The sequence below is a fragment of the Mauremys reevesii genome, linkage group 23 (genome assembly GCF_016161935.1).
Source record: "Mauremys reevesii isolate NIE-2019 linkage group 23, ASM1616193v1, whole genome shotgun sequence".
Lineage (NCBI taxonomy): Eukaryota > Metazoa > Chordata > Testudines > Geoemydidae > Mauremys > Mauremys reevesii.
In genome coordinates, this window is record NC_052645.1 from 15,592,725 (window position 1) to 15,617,973 (window position 25,249).

General features: G+C 42.2%; 2 protein-coding genes across 8 annotated transcripts in view; one reads left to right on the top strand and one right to left on the bottom strand.

Moving 5' to 3' along the window:
- Positions 1 to 28: 28 nt before the first annotated feature.
- The window catches only part of STPG1 (sperm tail PG-rich repeat containing 1), a 46,643-nt gene continuing 21,422 nt past the window's right edge, over positions 29 to 25,249 (top strand). The window contains exons 1-2 of the mRNA XM_039511936.1: positions 29 to 108; positions 14,159 to 14,237. The gene's annotated coding sequence lies outside the window, so the exon portion shown is untranslated. The remainder of the gene's footprint in view (positions 109 to 14,158; positions 14,238 to 25,249) is intronic.
- NIPAL3 (NIPA like domain containing 3) lies at positions 4,750 to 24,237 on the bottom strand. 7 transcript variants are annotated; one of them, XM_039511931.1, is made up of 13 exons: positions 23,932 to 24,027; positions 23,490 to 23,647; positions 21,931 to 22,348; positions 19,758 to 19,826; positions 19,477 to 19,648; positions 19,329 to 19,388; positions 17,673 to 17,818; positions 16,007 to 16,103; positions 14,341 to 14,476; positions 13,478 to 13,566; positions 11,514 to 11,577; positions 10,113 to 10,207; positions 8,889 to 9,088 (listed from the first exon to the last, which is right to left on the bottom strand). In XM_039511931.1, exons 3-13 carry the CDS (start codon positions 22,027 to 22,029, stop codon positions 8,889 to 8,891), a joined length of 1,227 nt encoding a protein of 408 aa, XP_039367865.1. In that variant the 5' UTR covers positions 22,030 to 22,348; positions 23,490 to 23,647; positions 23,932 to 24,027. The 7 variants fall into 7 exon arrangements, with proteins under 7 accessions (XP_039367867.1, XP_039367865.1, XP_039367862.1 ...); XM_039511928.1 differs by having other exon boundaries at positions 23,812 to 23,946; XM_039511933.1 differs by lacking the exon at positions 23,932 to 24,027 and having other exon boundaries at positions 4,750 to 9,088; positions 23,490 to 23,741.

A 25,249-nucleotide genomic window follows, 5' to 3' on the forward strand; every position in this document is an offset into this window, starting at 1 on the left:
GAGCTGGGGATTCCTGCGCATGCGCCGGCTCTTGCCTGTCCGCCGTCGCCAGATATTCGCCTGACTATGAGGAGCCACTCCCGTGGGAAGGGGTGTGTGGAATGAGAGGTAGCCCCGCCCCCGTACCCTCTTGGGGGGCAGTGTGGGGGAGGGGCTGCGTTGAGGGGACTTTTCCTGGGGGAGGGGCTGGGTTAAGGGGGGCATTTCCTTGGGGGGGTAAAGTGGGGGCAGTGTGGGGGAGGGGCTGCGTTGAGGGGACATTTCCTCGGGGGGGGCAGTGGGGAGGGGCTGGGCATTTCCTTGGGGGGGTAATATGGGGGACAGGCTGGGCTATAGGGGGCATTGCCTTGGGGTGTAATGTGGGGGAGGGGCTGGGTTAAGGGGGGCATTGCCTTGGGGGAGGTAAGGTTGGGGAGGGACTGGAGAGCTGGACACGTTAGAGACGGCAGAGCCCTGGCTGGACGGATGGATGAAGCTGGGACAAGCTGAAGTTGCAGCAGCCCCCTCCCTCCCTCCCTCCCTCGCTGAAGGGCTGTGGGGGTCCCCGTGTTGAGCCTGGGTCAGTGCTAAACACTGTTATCACTAAAGATGGGGAACCCTGAGCTAGCAACCCCTTAAAAATCATTCTAATGTACTCACCGCCGCGTTGTCGCAGCCTTTGGGACTCTACTGCAGCGTGTATACAGACACACAGGAAGATTTCTAGGCCCCTATCATATTCTGTGTATGTGTAAACACCCCCCTCCCGTATTCTGTGTTCATATACACACACAGGTTTCTCTCTCCCTCTAACCTGCTAATCCTTTCTGACTTCTCCCCAGTTTTGTTGTTTATTATTTTATTTTTATTACAATACCGTCTTGAGGTCTCCACTAAAAACAGGTCACCATTGCCCAAGGTGCTGTACACACATTGTGAGAGTCAGTCCCTGCCCCTGGGAACTTAAAATTTATATTAGGACTTGCTATTAATCACAGTTAACCAAAAAAAAAGAATTGTGATTTAAAACATTAATTGCGATTAACTGAGTTTTAATAACACTGTTAAACAATAGACTACCAATTGAAATTTATTAAACATTTGTATTTCTATATTTTCATATATATTGTAACCTGTGTTGTAACTGAAATCAAAGTGTATATTATTTTTATTACAAATATTTTTCAATTCACCTCATACAAGTACTGTAGTGCAATCTTTGTCCTGAAAGTGAAATTTACAAATGTAGATTTTTTTTTGTTACATAACTGCACTCAAAAACAAAACAGTGTAAAACTTCAGAGCCTACAAGTCCACTCAGTGCTACTTCTTGTTCAGCCAATTGCTAAGACAAACAAGTTTGTTTACATTTACAGGAGATAATGTTGCCCTCTTCTTACTTACAGTGTCACCAGAAAGTGAGAACAGGCATTTGCATGGCATTTTGTATATGGCCTAGCATGATATCTGTGTGCCAGATATGCTAAACATTCGTATGCTGCTTCATGCTTCGGCCACCATTCCAGAGCACACACTTCCATGCTGACGACGCTTGTTAAAAAAATGTTTTAATTAAATGTGAGACTGAACTCCTTGAAGGAGAATTGTATGTCCCCTGCTCTGTTTTACCTGCATTCTGCCATATATTTCATGTTGTAGCAGTCTCAGATGATGACCCAACACATGTTCATTTTAAGAACACTTTTGCAGCAGATTTCACAAAAAATGCAAAGAAGGTACCAATGTGAGATTTCTAAAGACATCTTCAGCACTTGACCCAAGGTTTAAGAATCTGAAGTGCCTTCCAAAATCTGAGAGGGACGAGGTATGGAGCATGCTTTCAGAAGTCTTAAAAGAGCAACACTCCAATGTGGAAACTACAGAACCCAAACCACCAAAAAAGATCAACCTTCTGCTGGTGGCATCTGACTCAGATAATGAAAATGAACTTGCGTCAGTCTGCACTGCTTTGGATTGTTACTGAGCAGAACCCATCGTCAGCATGGACACATGTCCCCTGGAATGGTGGTTGAAGCACGAAGGGACGTATGACTCTTTAGTGCATCTGGCACATAAATATCTTGCGACACTGGCTACAACAGTGCCATGCGAACGCCTGTTCTCACTTTGGAAGAGATATTGGAAATAAGAAGCAGGCAGCGTTATCTTCTGCAAATGTAAAGAAACTTGTTTATCTGAGTAATTGGCTGAACAAAAAGTAGGACTGAGTGGACTTGCAGGCTCTAAAATTTTAGTTTTATTTTTGAATGCAATTATTTTTTTACATAATTCTACATTTGTAAGTTCAACTTTCATAAAGAGATTTCACTACAGTACTTGTATTAGGTGAATTGAAAAATACTATTTCTTTTGGGTTTTTACAGTGCAAATACTTGTAATAAAAAATAAATATAAAGTGAGTACTGTACACTTTGTATTGTGTGTTGTAATTGAAATCAATATTTGAAAATGTAGAAAAATAAAAAATTTAAATAAATGGTACTCTATTATTAATCATGATTAATTTATTTAATCGCTTGACAGTCCTAATTTATATATCAGAAAATTCCTTCTTCCATTACATTCTCTTTGAAATTACAATTCAAATCTCAAGCAGCAGAGTCTACTACAAAAGTTTTCAGAATGTCTAAAAAGTAGTGTTATGTTAAAACAAAACCATATTTTCCTCTGTTGCATGTGTAACAGTTAACCTACATTTTAGCTGGAAATGGACAACTGTAAAAGAATAATATGAAATGGGGTTCCACAATGTTTATATGACGACATGTTGTTAGCATTTTATTATTTTGTTCATCCATACTAACACAGCTAAAATTTCAAAATACAATTTTCATTTTGTCCCCTCACATTTTTAGGTAGGGTTTGGGAACAAACAGCAGAATAAAAGAGGGACCTGCAGGAATTAATATTCCTTCTATCACAAAGTAAAAACAATTAATCCGGTGATGAGATTCATTGCCAAACTCCTTGGCTGCCCAAACTTTGTGATATATTTGCATATGGTTACCTAATTTTATATCCAAACCAAGTGCATACAAACATTTGTCTGTACTTTTATCTTCCATGAGAGGCAAATAAAAATTGCTGTTTGATTTCACCAATGTGAAAAACCTTTTGTTGATCATTTTTGTTCTCACTCTGCAGCTATGGGGAGAATTTTCATAGCAGGCCAGAATTTCAATTTCATGTGCTGTACTTACCCTGATTTAAATGCTTTCTTCTAAAGTTTACATGTGGCCAAGGAAGGGCAGAAAAGAACTTTAGTCTGATCTCCCCTACTAGCTTTCTCATTTACATGTGTTCAAAGAAAGGCTCTCCTGTGATGGGAGGAAGGAAGATAAGCAAAGCTTTCTAAAGGCATTCTTAATTTCACTTCTGTAGGCAAGGAATTCTGCCATTTAAGTGCTGCAGCAACAGAGGCAATACGTAGTTATCCTTTATTATCATAGCCTTTATGGCTGTGATCAAACGCAGTATCAATTTAGTATGTGATACTTCCTCTCCTAGGGCCAATAATATATTCTGTCCTTATACAGGGACTGTAATGCATCCAATAGTTCTTTTCTATCTCTATCAATTGATTCTGCAGGGGCATATTTATATAGTTCCTTTGCTCCTAAAACACAAGTTGATTGCAATCTCTATAATACAAATAATTTCACCTAAATGATGAAATGCAGCCACTTCAGAATGCAATATAGTAACAGTTTAACAATGTACTACAGCAAAACTTCTACTAAACAATGGAAGATTCTCTTTCCAGTTGAAACTGTGTGGGAAATGTTGCCAGTGCCCCTTTACTATATGTTTTAATATTTTCACTTTCATAGTTTATAAATATAGTATGTAGCGACTCCTACCAAAAGCCTTTTCAACACCAGGACATATGGCTTCCAGTGCTTTTTCCACTGGTATATGGGTCCCCAGTGTATACAATTAATTAAGAGTATTCTCAGGGTTATCTTCTACTTATCCCTCTGGAATATGGACCCCATATGGTCAATATCAATTAGGTTGGTAAGCATTCAATTAAGATGTATTCTAAATTTATCATCTCCATTTCATAAAGGTAGTGATAGGAAATGCTGATACATTTTCAAGTCCCTCTGGACTTGAAAGCAAGGACATGATATTCCACAAAGACGACATCTCCAGTGATCACAGCAGAGTAATGGATGAGTACCACCTCAGAGAGAAGAGTGCCACTTCCTTAATCCCAGTATTGCCAATCCCAAACACTCAAAATCATGAGATTTAAAAAAATAAAGGGTCATGAACCAGAAACTAAATAGAACTCTACAGTACACTTGAGTCACATTTTCAAGCTTTTCTCCAAAATCACAAGGGCTAGATTTAAAAAAAAAAAAAATGTAAACTAACTTTATGTAATTACATGAATCCAGGAGATGGGGCTTTCCAGCTAAATAATTCCAACCAACACCAAATATTGTGATACTTGGCAACACTGCAATTCCCAACCCAGTCTCAGTGCCATGGATTTTTTTCCCTATAAGTCACGCATCCAAAAGTAGACTTTTTCTCTTTGAATGTGTGTATCAGTCATTGCTTATAATGCTCCACTGTCATGATGTCTCTCTTAATATGAACAGAATACAATCAATCATAATTGTCATCTTATTGGTCAAGAAAGAGTTCCATATATTTTACTAGAACCTTTTAAGTCGTCTCATTTTTGAAGAGCTTACCTAAAGGACAATTAAATAAACATGCAACATCGCTTATGAAAAATTAAGTTATTATAGTTCATAATGTAAAGCTCTTTATTTACATGTTTTAATGTGAACAAAACTTCACAGGCAAATCAATTTGTATATCTGCCAACATCTGTATTCCACAGTATAAAGTTACAAGTGAGAGAGACATTTAGAATATATTTAAGCGCCTGGTACATTGAAAAGCCACACCGTTTCCATTGCGGAGACAATAAGCATCTGTCTCACATTCTGTAAAGCAGTTTTTAATTCTAAGAGTAAAGGAAGGAGTTAAGGGATGATTACAGTAGCAGTATTCCCACACACCACCATTTTAGTAAGAGAGGGAGCAGTCCACTGGTTTCTGTGCACATTTTAAGGGCTTGATTCTGAGAAGTTGTGCATCAATGGGTATAGTCAATGGGTTTTGAAAGTGCTCTCTACATCTCAGGGCCAAGCCCTGAATAAACTGACGCTCAGACAAAAATATACTGCTTAAACTATTCTAGAATAAATAGACTATTTTAGACGTTGCAAGGAGGGTTGGGATGTGTGGAAGGTGAAAGTGAGGTGGAGATGTACTCCTTTTAAATTCAAATGGTCAGTTTAGTAGCAAATATTTGCTGCAACCTGAATTATAATCCGTGGCATCTCAGCCCTAAGAGTATTTTGTAAAGAGAGTATAAATTAAGATTAAAACCAATCCACAAGACCTGCCCTTGTGAGCATGATCTAGTGTGCTAAGTGGGTGGGGGAAGTTTGGTTTGATACCTAATTGTGCCCTGTAACTGCTAGGGCTGGAAGACTGCTTAAACGGAGGGCAGGGTTTCTGCAGAGATGCATGTGGCTTCTGAGGGAGGGCCATGCACTTCTACTTGGTTAACAGGGATGGTGGCTGCAACACAGAACTGAGGAATAACACAAGGGAGGTGATTTATGAAGCCATTTTAAATATAAAGCATTGAACACATGCAGCAAGTACTCGTGAAGTACAATCTAGTGGCCATGTCATGAGTTGCAGCAGGACCAACAATACAAACAAAAATTACACTGGTGAAGGTGCTGCTCCTATGTTAGTGTGTTTGGTCACAAATCTGCATACTGAGATCACCCAATGCTGCCTTAACATGGCACACTGGAGCAGCCCAAGCGATTATTTTTATATAGATCATATACACACACAATACACATCACACCTTCACTACAGCCATGTGTTAGAAAGTTTTAAAAGCGAGTTTTATTGAAAGCAAATGCTATGAACATCTAAAAATGGCCCATTAACCCTTGAAATGAGGCTGAACTGCTTAAATCTTTAGGGCAAGAGACTGTGTGGACTCTTTATACCCAGTAGAAGGGTCAGAGCTATGTAAAAATCTAGAAGCCCCCAGGACCTGGCCAGGGATGGATTTCCCCAGTGCAGGATCCGCAGAAGACAGCCACATGCTGTGCTAAGAGGGGTGTGTCAGGGGCGTGGGTGCAGCACTGTGGAGATCTGTAGAAGGCTGTTATCTATTATTTTTATGCCTGGGGACAGTACAAAAGGTGACAGTCACCAGACCCCTTTTCTCTTGGGCTTAGAGTTCTGTGCTGTGTCTCTTAGAGAGACAGTAGAGAATCTCTTTCAGGATATCAGTGATAAAGACAACCATGTATTAAAGAGCCTAAATATTTACTCTCCAGGAATTTTGTGTATTGCTCAGCTGCAATTTTTTATTTCTTTTTAAATACCACTAAGAAACGCCAGAAGCAGCTATGAAGACTACATTTGAGTAACACAAAGGGCTGTATGTAGCCTATGGCAGGAGCACTAACCCAAACACTGAAGTCTACTGGTGGCTAAGTTACACTATTATAGTAGGATCAAGCCCATTAAATCAGACACTAGTTTATGTCATTTACTGCAGAGGGCTCCAGGATAGAGAGAGTTTTAGAATGTTAAACATTGAATTTGCATGCATTTGTGGTTTAGTGCTGATCTGTACTGAAGTAATATGTTTCTGTGGTTTAATAGCCACAATGTCAAAACGCCTACTGCCTCAGTGATTAAAAGGGAAGAGATATGAGAAGCGAGCATTCTTGCCTCCCCCCACACACCTTCCCATTTACCATTCTGCTTTGTATTTTTAAATGAACAAAAGCCCCACGTACATTCACAAATAGTCGACTACTGGGGATTGAAAGCCAATGGTATTAAATCAACGTCATGGGGAAATTCAGTAAGTTTAATGTTCTGGCAATACTAGTCCATTAACTTAAGCATGAAAAGCACAAAACAAACAAACAAAAACCAGACATTTCTCTAGGTTTCATAAGCTCAAATGTACAGGATGCCAATGATAAGCTCTGAATTGTCAGATGTGCCAAGCTAGTGAAGCAGCTCTGTGTAAAGTAAAAATATAGACAGTGGCTATCCACCCTTTAGGAGGTCCTTTATACAATTTTTTTCGAGCCGCTCAAAAAGTACCAAAGCAGTGGCAAGTATTTGCAGGTGTAAGTAGTATTTATAGCCAACAAAGCAAACAGTGTATGCAGAAGGACCAAATTCTGTTCTCATTTATGATATATTTCACCCAAATCAATGGAATTCTTGTAGATTTTTTGCTCGTGAGAGCAGAATCTGGCCCACTGTATATAAATACACAAACCCGCTTTTGCAAATCCTAGGTCCTCTCAACCCAGTTTGTGTAGGAGTAACCTTGTGCAGTGCACAGAAAGCAATTGCTATTGACTTCAAAGCAGCTTCTGCTTGTTTGTTCAGCCACACTGCTATGAAGATAGGCTGAAATGCACTGAGCGGACTTAAAATTCCATTCTTTAGCAAGACAGATATATTTAGAAAGGGGACCAAAAAAAAAAAAAAGTTAAAGTGCAACTGCCTGAAAAGCAGATGTAATTTACATGCAGCCGTAAGCAATATACTCTTAAAAACAAATATTTTGACCATGTCCCTTTAATCTGACAGAATTCCTCCCTACCTACTTCTAACCACCCTTTGGAAGATAGAAAGTTAAATATATTTTTCCCTTTATCATGAATGAATGCACACTGCTGTGTTATTGTTATCCTGCTCACAAGTGGTGATCCATGCATGTTCATTTATTCTTGTTAGGTAGCTCATAAGTAATGGGCTGCTGCCTTTTTACTTTTGAAGAAAAGTAAACCTCACAACACGGAGGCTGAGATTTTTGAATCTGCCAAAGGGATTTGGACACCATTGAGCATCCAAATCTTTAAGGCAGCTTTGAAAAATCTCAGTCTGAATCTTTTGTTCATGAAACAAAATTGAATTTAGACCTTACAAGAACTCTAAGAAGTTGGTAAATCTAAAGTCTGAACAACTACAATGCCATTTTAATTTCTTGCACTTCACTGTGTCAATTTCTGCACCATCTAATCCAGTCCTTGGCAAATTCTCTGAAATCAAAACTGGTGACCATCATCTGTGTCCTAAATTGATGTGCAATCTAACACAATGGTGCTACCAAAAAAAACACAAAACATTTAACATGCACATCTCACGCAACACTAGACATAGAGTAGCGGTTATTGAGAAATGCAACACGTTTATGGTCTGGGGAGGGAGGAGGAAGGTGGATCAGATCATTTACTTCCTTATTCTACTGTTTTATACCATTCCTAACACACAACCTTCTTTTGCTTTAGTTCAGTGACATTTTAATGCCATGTTAAAGAAGTGTTCATGAGGTAACCAACACATCATGGTCCAACTTTCTGGAACTCCTTCATAATGGATACATGAGAAACCAAAATTTTTCCCTTCAATCCTGTTGACTTCAGTTTGTGTTGTGCCTACTGCTGGCCGAGCTGAAAAGCGACAGTCACTGTACTTCACATAGCTTCACACATCTTCACAGTGCCAGCTGTCTGGTCAATATCAGAGAGCCACAATACTGCCTGTCATTGCACGTTCGAAGTTAGTCCTTTTAAGGTGGCTATGATTTACTGCTAGCTTAGGACAAATGCTTCCAAGTTCACAACTATACAGAGTCCTTTATTCAAATAATCCGTCTTGAAAGTTAAGTTTGAGACTAGTTTTAAACCATACGGAGTTCAGCTTTAACACACTCACTTATATTTTAATGGATCTAAAAACCAAAGCGATAAATAAATAAAGACCACACTCTTGTTGCCCTAAGTCAGCTTCTTAAAGAGCACTCACTCCTTTTTACTGTGCTCCAGCACACGGTAGGGCAGTGCAGAAACTCCTTTGGAACCATGCTCCTCCTGCACTATTGGCAGTGTGGCTGGAGTGTAGATCTCTGCCATGCTATCATTGTTCTCCAGGGCACCATAGGAAAAGGAAGCTTTGAGGTCAGGCTGAACTGCAATTCCTTTGTCGTGCATATTCTGCATGCCTGCAATAGGGGGAGGAAAGGCAGGGATTCAATGATTTGGAAGAGAAGTCCCTTCTTCCTCCGCCCTGTTATTGACAAATTATACAATTTCAGGGGTAGCAATATGCCCTGTCAGTTGTGTAAGTGTTAAACAGAAAGATATAAATAACCCTGGAAAATTACAGTGGCTAAGCTCCTTGTGGGCGGGTGATGGCAGTCACCTATCATTAATTTGAACATCATTTAGTCACAATCCTCCCCTTTCCCCAAAGTTTATTCTTACTTTTTTGAATTTCTGGAGCCCCTTTCATGAGAGGGGCATTGAGTGCTTGGAGCAATTAATATTCAGGACCTAAGAATTGATTACTTCATCCTGTGCAGTATAATTATGTTCATTTTTCAAATAGTGGCCTGATTTTTCAGAGGTACGGAGCACCCACAACTCTCCCTGTGGTTAGTAGGAGTTAAAAAGCATACAGCATTGTGCAGCATTGCACCCCTACCCTCTCTGCCTCATCCACTTGAGGACAGAGCTGCTCCCTATTTGGCGTTTGTAAAGTGATTTATAGGTTAAAAGATCTGGTTTTTAATTAAGATTGCTTCAGATTCTAGACCCGATTCTTATGGACACTAAGGCCACATCACACCACTCTGGCAGGGATATACTCCCATTTTAAGGTCTCTTTACCAACTAGAACAGTGTAAAGCATCCTTAGCGTAAATGAGGATCAGACCCTCTGTATTCCTTTTAAAACAATTTGACACCAAAGCTGCATTCATCATATCAACCTCATCGTGATCATTTACACTGCTGAGCTACCAAAGATATAGACGCAACCCATCATGAAGAGAAAAAGTTATGGATGCATAAACAGTTTAACAAATAAAAATAATTAGAAAAAATACCACAGCAGCCCAACAGGTTGCAACACTGAACAAATGTTAAAATAAAATAAAATTTAGAGAGAAATCAAAACATGACTTTTTATTCTGACAATGGATGTTTAAGAGGCAGAATGGCAAAATATTGGACTTTTCTTGTTACCTGGCATAGCATCCATGGAGATGTAGGGTTCAAATGGTATGGATTTCTTCTTGTTTCTTGTGATTAAGAAGACACCTAAAAATGCAATGAGGCACCTGAAAGAGAAGGGGCAGGAAGGGGGAAGAAAAGGAGAAAAAAGTCCTAGTGAAGTGAGTGGGAAAAAAAAAAAAAGAAGTCAACAAGCCAAGGTTGTTGCTTCTTCTGAATGTCCATCATGCACCAGAAGAACAGAACACAGAGCTGGAAGAGACAGAACCTGCAGAGCGGAGTTACAGCCCTACTCACCAGGAAGCAGTGTCTCTTAGTTGAATAATGACTGTGTTCACATTATTGAGATCCATGCTGTGTGCAACTAGTAATCAGAACGAGTCAACCTTTCCCTTGGCAAAATGCTCAGTTATTAATTTGCACTTATGGGAAGCGCTGAAGTCTTGACAAATTACAGGGGAATGGTAACAGCCCAAAGTTTGATTCACTCTTACTAAATTCCAAGATTCAACAGTATGACCTTTTAGGCATGTCTGTAGGTAAATGTACTGACAGTTGTCAGCCCTAATTTCTGCAGTATGCTAATGAGAAGAGACAAGGTTAATTAGTACTTTCAGTGGGTCTGTGTTTCTGTATTAATTTGTAAGATAGTTTAATGTGTCCCCTGCTTAGAGAGAGCTACTTTAAAAATCAACGCATTGTAACGAGACTCAGTACCAAAATAAGTAAGTAAGAGCTTTACTGATCCTGTCTGCACTGTATGAGTATCCAAGCAGTACTTGATTGGACTCCCAAAACCCAGTCCTCACCCCAACATAGGTTCAGCATAAAACGTGGGATGGGTTCTCGGAGGATGGTCATTTATTTGGTGGTTCTAGTCCTGCTTGGAAATTAGGAGGGACACCTTCAGTCCCTTATGCTAAATGTTAAAGGGAATAAAAGGTAACTGGTATCAAGATTGATGCTTCAGGGCCTAAGCTGATCTCCATCTAGGGTCAGGAAGACATTTCTCCACATGGTATAGTTGTTGCACAATTGTGTGCACAATAAAGCTTTTATACCCCTCTGGAGCATACACCTTGGGCCTATGTCAGAGACAAGATATGGACCTCATGGGCTGTTTTACATTCTAGTAGGACAGTTTTCAGAGTCGGTTATCCTACACATCAATGGACACTAGAAGACAAAGCAGTAGTATAATGAGTCCCAAATAGGTTTCAATAAAATAATTCCTGCCACAGAGGACAATAAACACCAACCCCCTTTTTTAAAAGTTTAGCCATATAGAGAAATAAATTTCAATTTGCTAACACAGTAAGCATCTGTGTAAATCAGCAAAGTTCCATTCACTTCAATAGCACCATGTCAGTTTACACCAGCTGAGGATCTGGCCTGGTATTTTTAAAAACATACCCTAGTGCAAACATGCACATATGGAGAACATCTTCACCAGTGAAGTCCAAGTAGAAGGTTGCTCCTGAGACAAGAGGAGATAACATGAACAGGTTTTAGCTTAAATTAGATTCCGCCCCGCCCCACCACCACCACATGATTGAGCAAGTAGAGGTACATCTTAAATCACCACTTCCTCCAGCAATCAAATCATTTTGGGGAGGGGGGAGAATCACAACAACAACAAAAAAAGACACCAACATTTTGTTTATTTTTCCCCAAAGAAGCTTTTTTAAAAAGGAGGGGAAGTATAGGAATGCCTGCTTTACACTTAAAAAGTTGTATAAATATGTCAGTTAGGGATTGGATATTTTACCAAAATAGTTATACTGCTACAACACCCTAGTACGGATGCAGTTATACTGTTATTATGGGGCGTTATGCTGGTAGAGTTCATTCCTTTTCCTGTACAGGAATAGCTCCACTGGTATGAGTACCTTTAGACACCAGCATAACTCCATGCACACTAGGGCGTTGTATCACTTTAACTACACCAGTATCATTAAAACAATACAATTTTTATGTTTAATCAAGACCCAACCCCATTAAAAAAAAAAAAAAAGCAGCAAGCCACAACAACTAGGAAGTTTATTCCTCTGGGGTAAATCTTTCCCTTTATGGGCAGACACAACCTTTCTTGTGCAGTTTCCTTTACACAAGTTATATTCTAGGATGGAAAATAGTGATACTCCATTTGCCGCAGCCAACAATTATTTGTATTGCTATCAAATGTACTTCACAACCACCTCTAAGGCTGCTATGCCAGTGATTTGGTTGAAGTTATTAGCACTGAAGAGCAGTACCATATAAGCAATATTGAACATATTGCCCGAGTCCTGCCCTGAATGGCAAGACAGGTTGAGAATCTCTAATGGCAACAGGGAGTGAATTCTCAACTAATTGCCTATGGCTCAATTCTGCCAAGTGATCTCTGCACCCACTGAAGTCAACAGGAGTTGAGGGGACAGATCACCATTCAGGATTGGGCTCCTACTCACTTAAATTGATAATTGAGGCAAATCAAAATAACTTGCTGTGTCTGGCTGCAATATCTGTCTGGGAACCCAAGAATGGAGAAAAATCAGGCAGAAAAACTGAGCCACAGCCATTCATGACCTTGAATCAGAAGACCACCACCTAAGTCAATATGTAGTTTACAAAGGCACGGAAGACTGAGGCCCTGTCTTCTGGGAGGGTTTTACCAGCTATACAGGAATAACCCTCATAGTTATACAAGTATAATCCTTTTGTTTGGACTCCAGCATAAAAATGGCTTTCATTTTAGCTTAAATCCCTTCCCAATTGGCATACACTAAATCAATCAATGAAAAAAGTGCCACTCTTGTAATAAAAGTGTCCACACACGGATTATATCTATATAGCTATATGGGTATCAATTTATACCTTAGGTTATGCTGATAAAACTTTCCCATGTAGACAAGGCCTGAAACAGGAATACATCAGCCCGTAAGGATGGGATCTGCAGCATCCTAAATACAATGCTAACAAGAGCTTTGGAAAAAGAATCACAACAGACTCTTCTTGAGAAAACAAAAGCACTTCTCAGTAGCATCAGTCCCACTCTACTGAGTGCTGGTGAGGTTTCACAAACAGTAGAGGAGTTTCAGCCCTGGACCTAAGCTACACATCTAGCAAGCATTCAGATTGCAAGACACCCACTCTTCTATACTTTAGGACAGAGTGAGTGAGCCAATCTCAGACATAAGCACCAAATCAGTGGTCAGATCTTAAGAGAAATTTTTTTCAACAGCCTAATGGGAGAATTGACACATGAAACTGACTACAGAAAACAGCAAGAAAATGCAAGTTATCTTCCTCAGCTAGAAAATCAGGATTTTTCTCCAAAGTCTTTTGCCCTTATTTTAAGAGAACAACAAACCTGATAACATTGCACAAGTGTTTACCTGCTGTAATCGCTGTTGCTGTGGACAGGATGTATCCTATGCTGGCAATCTGAGATGAGTCATACAGCTGCGAGGCTTGAGTTAAAAACCTTCAATACAATGGCAAACAATGCAGGTTGATTTTTTTTTTTTTTAGAAGAATTCTCAATATGTGTTTAGAAGTTGCTTCTGTAGGAGATAGTTCTTTCTCTGTTTCTTTCCACCTCTCAAAAGAATGCTCTCTAGATAAAGATTTTAGAGTCTCTTCTTCCTTATACCTTCAGTGGAGTCACTCATTATCACAGCAGTTTAAAAGGAGAATCAGACCCCAAAGGGAAATCCTGGCCCCACTGAAACCAGTGGGAGTTTTCCTACGGATGTCAATGGAGCCAGATTTTTAAAAAGTTTGTATCCGTGTTGCTAATACCAGGGTCAGAGGAGAGGGCTGGTAACACTTCTTTCAGTAGTGTATAGCAGACTTGGTCAACAGTGTTAGCACAGGGCTAACAGTGTTCTCACTGAAGTCAGTGTCAAAACTCCCATAGGTTTCAATGGGAATAGAAACAGGCCCTTAATGATGAAAGCTGGCGTACAGGTATTGGCAGACCGTCAGCATCACGTTTTCATTAACATTAATGTTTCAGAGCAATGGCCACTATTCTGTTTTTAATTACAATCTTGTACCTTTCTTTTAATTCTTAGTACTACAGTTATTATGAAGGATGTGGTGTTTACACAGCAAAGAGATGAAGAACTTCCCTCTTTCAGGACCAGCATAACAGTAAGCAATTTAATTACCTAGTCTTGTCCATGTGGGTTGATTTCAACTACATTGTACTGCACAGCTGTAAACCACAATAGGAAGAGAGACCATATCAACTCACCTTGCTTGAAATACCGCTGTTGCAACCATGCATACCAACATGATATAGAATATAGGGTAGCCGAGCTGGAGGCTTCCTTGTATTGAGACAACAATCATGCCTGCTATAGCCTTCACGGTCACTACAGTCATAGACCCTGTGAATATGTAACAAAGCTCAGTTGTAACATAGCAGCACAGATCACTGGATTGTTAACTGGAATCTCCAGCCACAACAGGTGACTGCTAACAAAGCAAAAGGTGACAAGAGCCTCAGCCTTCCTTTTGAAAAGGACAGAACAGGGGAGGAGTGAGATTCCTGACGTCTATTCTCAGTTCTGCCACTGGTTCACCATGTGACTTTGGGTGAGTCACTTAACCTCTGCGTGTTGCTGCTTCCCCACCTGTAGAACGCAGGTATTTACCCAATCTCCATTAATGTTTGAACAGCGCCTTAAGATCAAACAAAAGGGACTAGAAGGGTGGAAATATGCCTTACTTCTGATGGTGTACCAGCTTTATTACTAAAACGGAGGCATTTTCCAAATACAGCTCAAGAATTAGGATTGAGAAAAGCCAATTCTCTTCCCTGTTTCTGCAAGCACAAGTCAAGGCAACTCAGAATTAAGGTAGTCACCCTGTCCATGATTTGGTTGCCCTGTCAGGCCTCCAGTTATTAAGGTAGATACCACAGTGATGGATATTACATCTATAGCAAAGCTTGAGGGAGTACTGCAGCACACTGCATACTGCTTTCAAAGCACTGGATCACGGAGCTAGTTATACACCAAGTGGAACCTTCAACTCCAAACTCTTTAGCATGTCAGTTGGTGTCTCTGCCTTTCTATTATTCCGGTTACTTGGTGTTTCTTAAGACGACAGATCAACAAGAAGGAAAACGCTAGGGGCGAAATCCTGGCCTTAGTGAAGTCAATGGCAAACTTCCATTAACATCGATGGAGCCAGGATTTTGCCCCACCTCCAGAGCTTCTTCTAGATGAAACGTGGATCTGTTGACATAGTATTGTCTTGGGGCGCCAAGACAATAAATACAACTGCAGTGACGGTGTTGCAGCTCTTCCTTTAAAACTATGATGGCTCATGTAACAGTCACAGTAATCATCTTCCAGCCTCCTCCAGCACCTGGCAACCGAGGAGCTCAAAAGCAAGCAATTCGCAAACATTCATGACATTTAGTTTTCCCACCATCCCTGCCTCCCATTTTACAGATGGGGAAATGGAGACACAGAGAGGTCAAATACCTTACAAAGGTCACACAGGGAGTGAGTGTCAGAGCCAGAAAGATTCCCGGACTAAAAATCCTGTATTTTAGCCACAAGATCATCCTTCCACCTCAGCTGAAGCCATAAGACACTTCCCAGTGTTTTGCATACATGAACACAACACATCGTCATTAGCAGGGTTTAGAATCTGACATCCTTTATTTAGGGGACTAGATCCTGCCTCCATGAGGAGCGGACTGATGGTCCAGTAGATCTTGTCCATCTCTGCTCTGAAATGCTATAGCAAGATACCGGCTTTATTTGCTTTTCATAAACATTTCTGGAGTTAATTACTGTGATTAGCTAAATAAAACGCATTAACGTTCCCCACCGCCAGGAGCTCTTCACTCCAACTCACGATATTAAACCACCGTTAGAAAATTTTAAGCACACATTTGAACTTACCCAGCAATGCTACCAGCAGAAGAATAACTACTATGTAGTTAGCATTTTTCCTCTTGTAAAAATATAGCAGCAGGCAGAACAGTATGATTTCCACAAGCTAGAAAAAAAAAATGCAGAAATAAGTATTAGAAAGTGAGGGATGGGGTGGGAAATCCTTTTTCTTGCCGTGTATGCGGCTTTGAAGCTCATGTCGGCAATGGTAATAAGACCTAGCTCCTTTCATCATTAGAGTTCAAAGCTTTATAAAGGAGGTCAGTATCATTATCCCCATTTTACAGGTAGGGAAACAGAGACAGAGGAAGTGACTTGCCCAAGGTCACCAAGGCAGGCCAGTGGCAGAGTTTGGAATAGCATCCAGGTCTCCTGAGTCTCAGTCCTGTGTGCTGCCCACTAGGCCACACTGCCTCCCATAAGCCTTGTAATACTATAGCTTTATTTGATGCCACAGAACTGCCTAGTCCCATGAAACTTGATGGATGGAAACGATACTGTGCACATCTTCTCATATTGTGGTACTGCTAACATCCATCAAAGCTGAGGCAAGATCTAGTAAGACCATAGGTCAAATCAGCCCTGATCTGAATGGATGAGATCTTCAGTGACTTTTGCAAGAAGAGTGGAGTGGGATTTTCTGGGGATGCTGCGTTCCTTAAAATAAAACAAACAAAACAACAGGCCAAATAATGCCAATTGTGCACCCAGGTCACTGTTCTCATTCAGCTTTTCCTAAAGCGATTCCTGCATGAGGACCCAACCCCCCACCCATTAAAGTCAATAGGACTCTTTCAACTGCCGTCAAGTGGGACTTGGATGGGGTCCTAATTATGAGAACATGAGGTTTTTTGCATTCTGGTAAAAGCACAGATCTGAGTCACAGTACATGGGCATCTTAGGCACAGTTGATGCCAATCTGCAGTCTGTTACCAGGGGTTAACAGTGGCAGGTTGGGGAGGGGGTGGAGTATTTTGGACAGGCTTGAATCCTGACACAATAATTCAGAGAGGAAAGGGAAGCTGAAGACAAATCAGTTCTAGAAAACACACCCTCTGCTTTAGATTGTGCATACAGATGCATGCTCCGAGCTAGGGAGATAATTATGGGAAAAGCTTTTAGAGTCATTAACAGAGCCAAGAAAGAGCCATGAGAATGATTAAAGGATTCAAAAATCTGCCTTATAATGATAGACTCAAGGAGTTCAATCTATTTAACTTAACTAAGAGAAGGTTCTGGGGTGATGTGATCACAGTCTATAAGTACCAACAGGGAGAATAAATATTTGATAATGGGCTCTTCTATCTAGCAGAGAAAGGTATAACACGATCCAATGGCTGGAAGCTGAAGCTAGACAAATTCAGACTGGAAATAAGGCATAAATTAACAGCAAGAGTAATTAACCTTGGAATAACTTATCAAGGGTCGTGGTGGATTCCCAATCACTGACAATTTTTAAATCAAAATTGGATGTTTTTCTAAAAGATCTGCTCCAGGAATTATTCTGGGGGAAGTTCTATGGCCTGTGTTATACAGGAGGTCAGACCAGATGATTACATTGGCCTTGGAGTCTATGAAAATGCAGCAAGTACCTATGAAAATCCATTTTAAATGAAAGCCCCAGCCAGACAGATTTCAGAAAGCATGGAATCCATCCCATATTTTATCACCTTACCATATATAAAAGAAATGGCCAGCTGACTAAATGCTTAGTTATATTGTCTCCTGTCATCATCTCATGACTGTTGGGTCCAAATGTTATCAGCAGGTAAGTTCCAACAACCGCCAAACCACAGCCTACGAAGGACAAAACATAGCGTCCTTTGGCAAACAAGGACAAGAAACAGAAGACACGTTAGTGGATTAGTACAGGTGCATGGGTTACACACTGCACATGCATAGTGATCTAACTACAGATCATGCTTCCCCCTGGAAATGGTTCATTCCTCCACCCTCCGTGCCCCTCTTTCAAAATATTAGAAAAAACATGCAATATATGTGCTCTGAGCTGAGAGCCAAGAGTTAATGCAAGATAAAAAGTCTTCTAAGCAAATAGGTGAGGGCGAGTGCTAAATCTTAGGCCTAGGCTACCTGGCAATGCCGCTTTAACAATGCAGTGTTCATTCCGCCAGGAGGCAGGAGGTCTAAGACCTCCCACCCAGCAAATACTTGTTCAATGGAACGACAGAGATGCACTTCGATTGTGTTGGTGACAGATTGACAATTTCCTGAATTAGATTTAATACCCTTTGGGGTCCAGCATGTTAAACATGCAATTGTGTATGCGTTACTGTGGAATTGCATGTAACTTCACTAGGAGACTGACTAATGCACTCTAAGGTGTTCAGCCTGGAGATACCTTGATCAGAAGGGAGAGAGACATGGGTCTCCACCCAGGAGAGGTGATGACAGAAACCTGAGAGTGGGAGCCCTTGCTGGACCAGAGAAGGGGGGACACAGGCGCAGTTAATCTGAACTGAGAATATTTAAGGCAGGAGTTCTCAAACTGGGGGGTTGGGAGATTATGTGGGGGGTCACGAGCTGTCAGCCTCAGGGCCGGCTCTACAGTTTTCGCCGCCCCAAGCAGCGCGTTGAATTGCCGCCGGACAGCAGGGGCAGTCCGTGTTCCCTTAGGGCGGCAGGCGCGTTTCCGCGGGGCGGCAATTCGGCGGCAGCTTCTATGTTTAGCTGAAGCCTCCGCGGACAGCTATACATAGAAGCTGATGCTGAATTGCCGCCACCGCGGAAACGCCCCTGACGCCCTAAAGGCGCACGGACTGCCCCCGCCGCCCATGGCAGCAATTCAGCACGCTGCTTGGGGCGGCGAAAACACAGGGACTGCCGCCCCTTGTAGAATGCTGCCCCAAGCACCAGCTTGGAATGCTGGTGCCTGGAGTCGGCCCTGGTCAGCCTCCACCCCAAACCCCACTTTGCCTCCAGTGTTTATAATGGTGTTAAATATATAAAAAGGTGTTTTTAATTTATGGGGGGGGGGGTTGCACTCAGAGGCTTGCTATGTGAAAGGGGTCACCAGTACAAAAGTTTGATTATCACTGATTTAAGGGATTTTCAGGATCAAGGCCCAAGGATGTGCCATCAGATTCCTCCAATAAACCCCACATCAAACTATTTCTAAGATCAGTAAGCAAGGAGGGGACCTTACAGGTTCATTTTCAACAATCAACTCAAGATATGGAAAATCCATTTGTAAAAACAGCATTTTAAGAATTGGTGTCCCTTTAATAACGGTCATGCTATAAACTATGAAGTAAAACTTAAGCCACATTCAAAGCAGAAATGAAGAATAGAGAATAATGGAAGTGAAACTTACTCAAAAAGTCTTTGGGTTTCCACTTTTCTTTAATGAATATAATTCCTATGATTGCGCTAGCTATTAAAAAAAAGACAAAAAGTTATGTGCATTGCATTTTCATGAGCAATCTTACATAAACATAGATACAAGAGTCCTTTTCCTTTACCTATAACAGACACTGCACTGAGTGGCACAATCAGTGAAAGAGGTGCAAAGGCATAGGATGAAAACACCCCCAGTTCTCCCAGCAGCAGAAAAAACAGACCACACCACCATGTCTTGGTCCTGAAATAGGCCCGGGGGTCTCTGGAACCTGCCAGCCGGATGTGGCTATACTTCTAGAAAGGAAAAATAAAATAAAAATAAAACAGATACTTGGGGATCCTTACTGCTTTTCAAGTACAGGACACTTGGAAAGAGGGTCAATATTTGTTTCATGATACTCACCTGGAGGTTGAGTGCAATACTGATAACTAGATGACCAAATATAGCCAGTAATGCACCAATCAAGTTTTCCTGTAAAGCAAAGCAAACATGCAGATATTAGATTTGTCCCGTGAAGCCAGCGGAAGGTTGGGAAGGGGGCAATCCTGACAGAAAGCAGATTTTTGAATACCTCTCTCTGAGTCCTGTCTCCAGATCTAGCCACTATTCCTATATGATCTTGGGCAAGTCATTTAGCCTCAATTATCCCATCTGAAAAATGGGGTTAATACTTTCCTGCCTGACATGGGCATTGAGAGGCTTAATTTAATGTTTATGGAGCTCCTTGAGATCCCCATCAGGAAGGTGATGTACCCTGCACCATATTCTTTTTTCAGTAAGTGGCCCACCTAAAAATTCATTTTCATGGCAGATCTGAGAATTTGGTGTTCACCAGAGTACAGCTTAGGCAGGTTCTTCAGCACCTTTCTTCAATTCCAGGTTCAGCCTCTAATAAATATCCTGACTGACCTCCAACTGTCACAACAACTGGCCAGATAGGAGCATGCAGGAAGAGATTTAGAATGCGCTTTTTAAATGAACCAGTTAGTCATTCCAGAGAAAAGCACAGGGGGTGGAAACCACTCCTGACAGACTAGTGTTTACAGCCCAGCAATACCTTGAACAAGCTAGAGGCAGAATTCAGAGCAACAATGAATGAAAGGATGAATCACAAAAGAGATGCACATCACGATGCTACCAGGAGAGCTTGGAGTGATCTCTCTGTGTCAAGTAGGGACATTTACCATTTGCGTTCCTCTAGCAACAGTCTAAATCTCATTAGAGCATCATTAACAGTTTTGGTTTCAAACACAGATATCCAAGGTAGAGCGGGTACTTCAGGGTGATTTATTTGGGATAGCTGAGCCCATGTTTGTCCCTCTCTCCCCCCCAACTATTGATATTAAAGACACTGGCATTATTTTTCCATGCACAGTCAGGCAGTGGCATTAAAGTAACAAATTACGTTGAAGGTGATTAGGGTGCAAAAGGAGTTTAATAAGCCACGAGTCTCATCAAGCCAACTTCTCCCAGAGTATCCAAGGGCATGTCTACACTGCAATGAGACACCTGCAGCTGGCCCCTGCCGGCTGACTCAGGGCTTGGGCTAAGGAGCTAGGGACTGTGTACAGACATAGTGAGGTGCAGTCTCCCTCCCGTCTCACAGGGCCCTTGAGCCTGGGCTCCAGCCTGAGCCCAAATGTCTACACTGCAATTAAACAGCCCCTTACCCCAAGCCAGCTGGCGTGGGCCAGTTGTGGGTTTTTAACTGCAGTGTAGACATGCCCCAAGAGAACATTGCACTGCAGACAGCAGGAGGGGAACAACATTATAACCCTACCGGATTCCAGGCTAAGAAGCTCAGCAGGTTCCACTGGTTCATCAACCAAACCTCAATTTAGAAAGGCACAGCAGAGGCACTGCCTCCACCACACAGCTCAGAGTTGCCGGCTCAGGAGGGCCAGACGTACTGAAACGTGCCCACGCCAGTTCTCTCAGCAGCACTTAGACTTGCGCGGCACCCAGATCTGTATCCTCAGCGAAGCGCCTTGCACTGTGTTCAGAGTCCTTCTAGCTGGGATTTTCAAAGGGGCCTTTGAGTCAGCAGCCCAAATCCCAATCCTAACTCCATCAAGATCCTCTGAAAATTCCAGCCTCAGGACCAGTTAGAGAGGAAGGACAGGCTCCTGGTTAAAGCACTGGGTTCACTTCCCAGCTCCCTGTGTGACCTTGGGCAAGTCACTTAGCATCTTTGGCCCAGCTCCCCAAAGTTATTTAGGCTCCTAACGTCCAGTGAAGTTAGTGAAAATTAGGAGCCTAAATATCATTCAGGATCTGGGCCTTTGTCCCTCAGCTCCCTCTCTACAAATTGGGAGGTTATAATCCTTCCTCTCTCGCTTCCTTTATCTATCTCGCTGTTGGTCCTCAGGGCAGGTACTGTGCCTCACTAGGTCTAGACACAGCACCTATCCCATGAGGGCCCCCATGGCGCTGCTGTAATCCAAACACGCAGCACATGATCCGAGAGCTCAGCACACTCAAGACAATATTTATATTTCCAAGCCAGCCATAAATCCCAGCGCCATTCAGGTCAAGTTTTAGGCCTGCTAGGCAGTGCCTCTGGTGAACATCTGACCTTGTAAGAATAGGGATCCTCATGGGGCAGTACAGATACGGCAGCTGTTGCGAGTGGAAGCTGCTGGAGCTGCAGATCTGGGCCATTCCCTCCTTCCATTTTGGTTTATTCACGCATCTCCCTTGTGGCTTCCTCAACATCCGCAACCGCTCTTTAGAGAAGAGACTTGGACACGGCCGGTGCCTCCTGGCCAATTACTTTACACCACTTCTCCTTTTCCATCTTGCTCCCCTGAGCTAAAGAATGGGCTGGTCAGTGGAATCCGAGCATCCTCACAATTGCTGTTCTGCTGCTGTCTCCTTTTTTCCCCGCACGACAAAGCAGGGACGATCCAGTCACTCCAGGAAGAGGTGTGGATCAATCCGTATTTCCAATAGGTCACCAGCACAGCAGCTTATCTTTCCCGAGATTTTAGACACTAAGAAAGATTTAAAAAAAATAAAAGGTAAATCAATGAACAATCATCACAAAACTTGCCACCTGAGAGCAGTGTATTTATAGCGACGTACACACACAAGTGTCGGGGAGCCAGGTGGATGGGATGAGAAATTCTGGCCAAGTACACCAGGCAAACCTTTACTCTTATAAGAAATTCCCCAGAATCAAACTAACATTCGCTCATATCAGATGGGACCTCAGTGTTTAAGGTTTTTCCTCAAGACACCCACACAGCACCAACTGCATAGAACTCAGTTTATCTGAGCCGATACTTAACTGCATGTTGTCCTGAAGACAAACGTTCCTTTGGGTGGTATTAAATGTCAGGCCATCCCATTTGGAGAGCTGGAGTCAAAAAGCTCTGTCCTCAAAGTCCTGTTTTATGCTCCTTTAGTGCCTAGTGTCCTTGTGTTGAACACTCAGGAGACACAACATCACAGGGTCCTTCCACCACCACCCAACAGAGATAATAGTGCCGCTTTTCATTTGCTCTAACCAGGGGGTCTGAGCCTGCTCCCACTGACTGCCATGGGAGCAGGATTGGGCCCTTAGAGACTTCAAGCCCCACTCTAGCTGTGTGGGAAGCACCCTGCACACCCGAAGGACCTAGCAGTAGCGGGCACTTTGATAAGCACCTTTCACTGGAGAATGTCAAAGCACTTTACAAACAAACACCCAGGAACTGAGACTCAAAGTGATCCCTTATTATAGCTAGGGAGGCTAAGGCACAGAGCAGTATTTAAGGTGCCACAAGTACTCCTGTTCTTTTTTCTTAGAGCAGTTTAAGGGCCTGATTTTCAGAGCTGCTGAGCACCCACAGCTCCCAGTGAAACCACATGATCCTGAAGCCAATATGGGCTATGGATGATAAACACCCCCCCAAAAATCAGACCCTAAGTGAGTTGCCCAAGGTCACAGAATAATTAAGTGGCAAAGATGGGACTAGGATCCGGTAGTTCCTCTGCTCAGTCCCATGCTTGGCTACAAACCACAATCTCTTTCCAAGCCTCAGGCCTATAAAGGATTTGCCTGGCCCACCCCCAGTGATAGCGCTTAAAACAAATGCAGCAAATGCCCTTCACATGCCTAGCAGAGGAAGAAGCAGCCACCGAGCAAATCACCTGTCTCAGGCTGCAGAGGGAAGAGCAAGATTTTACTTCTGAATGACCATCCAAGCACAATCCAAATCTAAGGCTTTGCTACACGAACCAAAAAAGTTCTTCCGTGTCACTTCCTGGTTTAGGCAATCCACCTTGCCCTGTATGGGCCACTTCTGAGCCTAAAAATAACACAGCCGGCTTTTTAGAGTAATGCCCAGCAGGAACACATCAAAAGCAAACACAAAATACATTCCCAGACCGACAGAAAACACGAATCAGACCAGAAATTACAGATACTTCATGAACTTTCTATTGCCCACGCAAAACCACTGATATCACTCACCCAATCTGACTTTCAAACACACTCATTTGGCTTTCCACTTAGGCTCAGTGATGAAGGGATCTCTGCTGATACTTTACACCCAGGGATATGGATTTACACAAATTGCTTTTAATTTCTTACCCAATTTAGGGCTTCCAGTCTGCTGCAGTGTTTTGCTCTTCTCAAGATACTGCGATTTGCTGCTAGCCCTGCCAGTCAGCTGGGACACTCATGTAGGATTGAGATTAGTGGCTGCTTGGCTGGGTGTTAAACAGCAGACCCAGCCTATTGGTTGGGAATGGTAGTTTGTTTGAAGTGCAAGATACTAACGAGAGAGAGAATGAAAGCAGAGGCCAGGAGCTGTGTTTTCAAACCATTTAGTGGGGTGGCCTCTAGTGGTCACAATTTTGTATTTGCACGGAAGCCGGCAGACTAAATGGGCTGTTATGGCCCAAATGTGCAAGATTCTGAGAGATGCTGAGTGCCCAAGTTCATCTCCTGTTCATTGCACTCATCGGGCTTGGGGCTCTTTCTCAGAATACATGCAGGTTTTTTTTAGAGGCCCAATCCTGTGAGATGAGGAACACAAACAAACCCCAATGAAATCATTGAGAGTTTAGCATCTCTCCAATGCAGCCCAAGATGCACTGGTTAAATGGATGTGCTTTGGATTCAGCCTGCTGCACCAGTGAAAGGGATTCTGCTGCCAGTGCATTTACTACCATACTAAAACAATAGTCCTAGTAATAGTTAATGCTTGTTAACTGATTCGATGATCAAAGGGGTCTTAAGTGTTCTGATTATATCACTTAATGTTAGACAGGATGGGACAGATTTTCAAAATAACTCACTACCCACTTAAGCACTTTCATAAGGGTCAGATTTTTTTAATATGGGCACCTTGGCAGCTACTGGGTGCTGGTGAGCACTTTTTAAAAAATCTGACCCTTATGTAGGTGTCTAAATGGGAGATGAGCAATTCTGACTACAGGTGTGGATGCGGAGCTTTTACTTATATCACAGTAGCCCCTAGAGGTTCTAAGATCAGGCCCATTGTTGTAGAAATACACAGCAAGAGCAGTGCCTGCAACAGAGAGCTTACAGTCTGAAGACCCAAGGAGGGAGAAAGAATATCAAGACAAAATGACTTTTCCAAAAAGATACACAACAGGTATCAAACGCAGGTCTCCTGATTGCTAGGCCAGCATCAAGCCACTAGGCCAGCTGACTCTAAGGGCTTTAAAAAATCTGGCCCAGAAGCCTGCACAATTGCAGCTAGTAGATGTCATGCCATTAGGGTGATTAGATAGCAAGTGTGAAAAATTGGGGCAGAGGTTGGGGGGTAATAGGCACCTATATAAGAAAAAGCCTCAAATACCAGGACTGTCCCTATAAAATCGGGACATCTGGTCACCCTACACACCATTGACCTCAGCAGGAGCAGACTCAGCCCCTCTCA

Bases quoted from the DNA above. Each gene is read 5' to 3' on its own strand.
- NIPAL3 (XM_039511933.1), bottom strand. From the start codon at position 22,029: ATGGAAGGAGGGAATGGCCCAGATCTGCAGCTCCAGCAGCTTCCACTC. The intron at 16,104-17,672 runs GTAAGGTGATAA...TTTTTTTTCTAG, and splicing joins GGCCATTTCTTTTATATATG to CTTGTGGAAATCATACTGTT. The intron at 14,477-16,006 runs GTAAGTTCAAAT...ACATATTCACAG, and splicing joins TCTGCTGGTAGCATTGCTGG to GGTCTATGACTGTAGTGACC.